The following is a 3,043-nucleotide window of genomic DNA, read 5'->3' on the forward strand; positions in this document are numbered from 1 at the left end:
CCCCCCCCCCCGCCTCTACACACCCCCATGTGCTCACCATCCCGCACCCCCACCCCAGGAGAACACATTCCAGGCGGTGCTGGCCACGGATGGCGTCATCTCCTTCATCATGCTCAACTATGGGGACATCCAGTGGACAACTGGCATCGCCAGTGGCGGGGACCCCCTCACCGGCCTGGGGGGCACCGCTGCACAGGTGGGCCGGGGGCACCGGGGCTGGGGGAGCATATGGGAATGCTGGAGCTGGCGGGGGGCACCAGAGGGTACCAGGGTCACAAGGACAATCCAGACATTGACCAGGGTCACTAGGATGCTTCCGGGAACCAGGGTGACACCAGGGGCACCAGGACACACCAGGGACCAGGGGTGGCATGAAGGTCACTAGGATGCTTCAGGGACTGGGGGTGGCACCAGAGGCATGAGGGTCACTAGGACATACCAGGGACTGGGGTGGTACCAGGGGCACTAGGGTGCACCATGGACCAGGGGTGACACGAGAATCACTAAGACAGACCAGGGATGGTGGGTGGCACTAGGGGCATGAGGGTCACTAGGATGCTTCTGGGACCGGAAGTGGCATGAGGGTCTCTAGGACACATCAGAGATGAGGGTTGGCACCAAGGGCACTAGGAGGCTCCAGGGGTGACACCAGGAACACGAGGGTAACTAGGACACACTGGGGACCGGGCTGGCACCAGGGGCATGAGGGTCTCTAGGATGTACCAGGGACTGGGGGTGGCCCCAGAGGCACCGGAGGGCCCTGGGCCCAGCACTGACCCTCGTGCCCGCCCCCCAGGCTGGTTTCAACAGTGGGGACAACACGCACTACTACAACATCCCGGGCTCGCGCACGGACAATGTGTTGAACATCCAGCACACCAGCAACGTGGGGGTGCCTGGGCGCTGGGTCTTCCAGGTGGACGTGGGTGTGGGCAATGTGGCACCCAGCACTGCACCCCCCCCGCCACCCCGCACCACCGTAGCCCCCCCACCGCCCACCGAGGGCAGCCAGGACGAGTGTCTAGAGTAAGCCCCCCACCCCGGGACACGGGTTCTGCCTGGCGCGTGCCTGGGTTCTCTGCGGGGCAGTGGGGCCGGGGGCAGGTTGGGAGCTGGGATGCCTGGGTTCAGTCCCCAGTGCTAGAAGCTGGGGGGGGGGCATTGGTGGGGACCTCCCAGGCTGCATCTCATGCCCGGCCTGTCTCTCCCCACAGGTGAGCAGATGGACACAGGACATGGCTGGACACAGGCCCACATGGAGGGACACATCTGCTCTCCAGTCCTGGCAGGGCAGCAATAAAGCAGTGACTGAGTACCTGTGGGCTGTGTCCTTGCGGAGGCCTAAGGGTGGGGGGGGCATATGCACATTCACGTGCGGCTGCTGTCTCCACTGCTGGTTGGGAGACTGTGTGTGCGTGTGTTTTGCGGGGGGAGGCAGCACCCAGGTGTGATCCTCCCTTGCCCACACATGGCTGGGCGGGGGGAGTTTCACTGGCAGCAAAATCATATGATCCATAGGGCACTCAGGTATCTGGGATGGTCCCCGCCCCTGGCATCTGGGATATACACATGCACAACAAAGACATCTGTCACGCTCGCTCATGTGTGCGCACCCCCGCCTGCCCAGGTGCCTGCTACCCACGCGCACACACAGATGCCCCCCCACCCCCCGGCATCCAGGAAGAACACATACACAGAGCGTCGGGATCCAGGATGCACCCCCCACCCCCTCCAGTGTCCAGGACACAGAGAAGCCAAGCGTCAAACAAGGCTGCAGGCATGCAGAACCCAGGCATCCGGGATACACACATACACGCACTAGAGGCATCTGGGACGGACACAAACGCAACCCCAGGTTTCCAGAACACACACACACACACACACACACACACACACACACACCAGGTGTCCGGGACACACGCGTACGCGTGCAGACACGTCCTGCCACTCCCTCTCCCTGCCTAGAGCTGCCATGAACCCAGGCATCTGGGCTCCCCATGCCTGTGCTCAGCTGTGCCCTTGGGGCACCAATTAGGGCCTGAGAGTGTGGGGGGGCAAGGCACATCTGAGGGGAGCAGGGCACATCTGGCTGGATCCCTATGCACTCCCCCATTCCCGGCCCCAGATGTGCCCATGCATCTCCACTGAGTGTGGGGGGCGGTACAGCTGCCACACCCCATCCACCCATGGGAGTTGCCTTGGGTCCGGCCCAGCTCTGGCATTGCCCTATGGGGTCTGTGGGCAAAGCCAGGGCCAGGGGGACTGGGACCCAACCCCCCACCCCACAACACCAGGTAGATGGGCAAGGTCCAGGGGTGCCCAGGTCCAAGGGGGGTCAGGGCCCCACTCCCCTCCTAGAGCTGCAGAGGACCCATGGGTCCAGGCTCCTGACCAGCCCCCCCACCCTGCACTGCCCTCCCAGAGCTGGAGAGGACCCAGGCATCCGGGATCCCATTCCCCTGCTTCGCTGGGGCTGGGGCTGGGGTGAGTCCAGAGCTGGAGAAGACCCAGGCGTCCAGACTCGCAGGCCCCACTCCCTGCCCAGAGCTGGAAAGAGCCCAGGTTTCCAGGTCCTCCCCACCCTCCACATCTAACCCAATGAGGTGCTGGCGTGTCCCCGACCCCCCTGGATGGGCCAGCCCCATGCGGGCAGGAACACAATGGGGTGGGTGGGAGTGGGGAGCCTCGGTCTTGCCAAGAGCTGGCATGAAAAATGGGCCCATTGAGCCGGGCCGCCCCAGGATGTGCTCCCGGGAGCCGCACCCCTGACGGCGTCTATAACCCCCTGTGCACACCGCTGTGCCCACACCACTGGAGACAGGTACTGGTAGCACTGGGTGTGGGCCAGCCTAGGGACCTGCCGGGGCTGGGGGGCTGCCCGGGCTCCTGGGTTCTCCAGCTCTGGGATGCCAGAGCTCTTCGTGGAGTCCCCCCCCACCCCTGCAGCAGGGTGGGTGGTCAGGATTGCCCCCCCGCCCCAGGCACAGTTGGGGGAAACTGAGTCATAGAGAGGGGCCGTGAATCCCACCCCCACCTCTCTATC

At 64.5% G+C, this 3,043-nt stretch overlaps 1 protein-coding gene across 1 annotated transcript in view; it reads left to right on the forward strand.

Annotated features, from left to right (window-relative positions):
• Nucleotides 1-1,030, forward strand: part of LOC109305357 (sushi, nidogen and EGF-like domain-containing protein 1) — a 9,693-nt gene extending 8,663 nt beyond the window's left edge. Inside the window, exons 4-5 of the mRNA XM_019528359.1 lie at nucleotides 59-196; nucleotides 797-1,030. Coding sequence (XP_019383904.1) covers nucleotides 59-196; nucleotides 797-1,030 — 372 coding nt within the window. The remainder of the gene's footprint in view (nucleotides 1-58; nucleotides 197-796) is intronic.
• Nucleotides 1,031-3,043: the final 2,013 nt, after the last annotated feature.

Source organism: Gavialis gangeticus, unplaced genomic scaffold (genome assembly GCF_001723915.1).
Source record: "Gavialis gangeticus isolate Ggan-Ray unplaced genomic scaffold, GavGan_comp1, whole genome shotgun sequence".
Taxonomy (NCBI): Eukaryota; Metazoa; Chordata; order Crocodylia; family Gavialidae; genus Gavialis; species Gavialis gangeticus.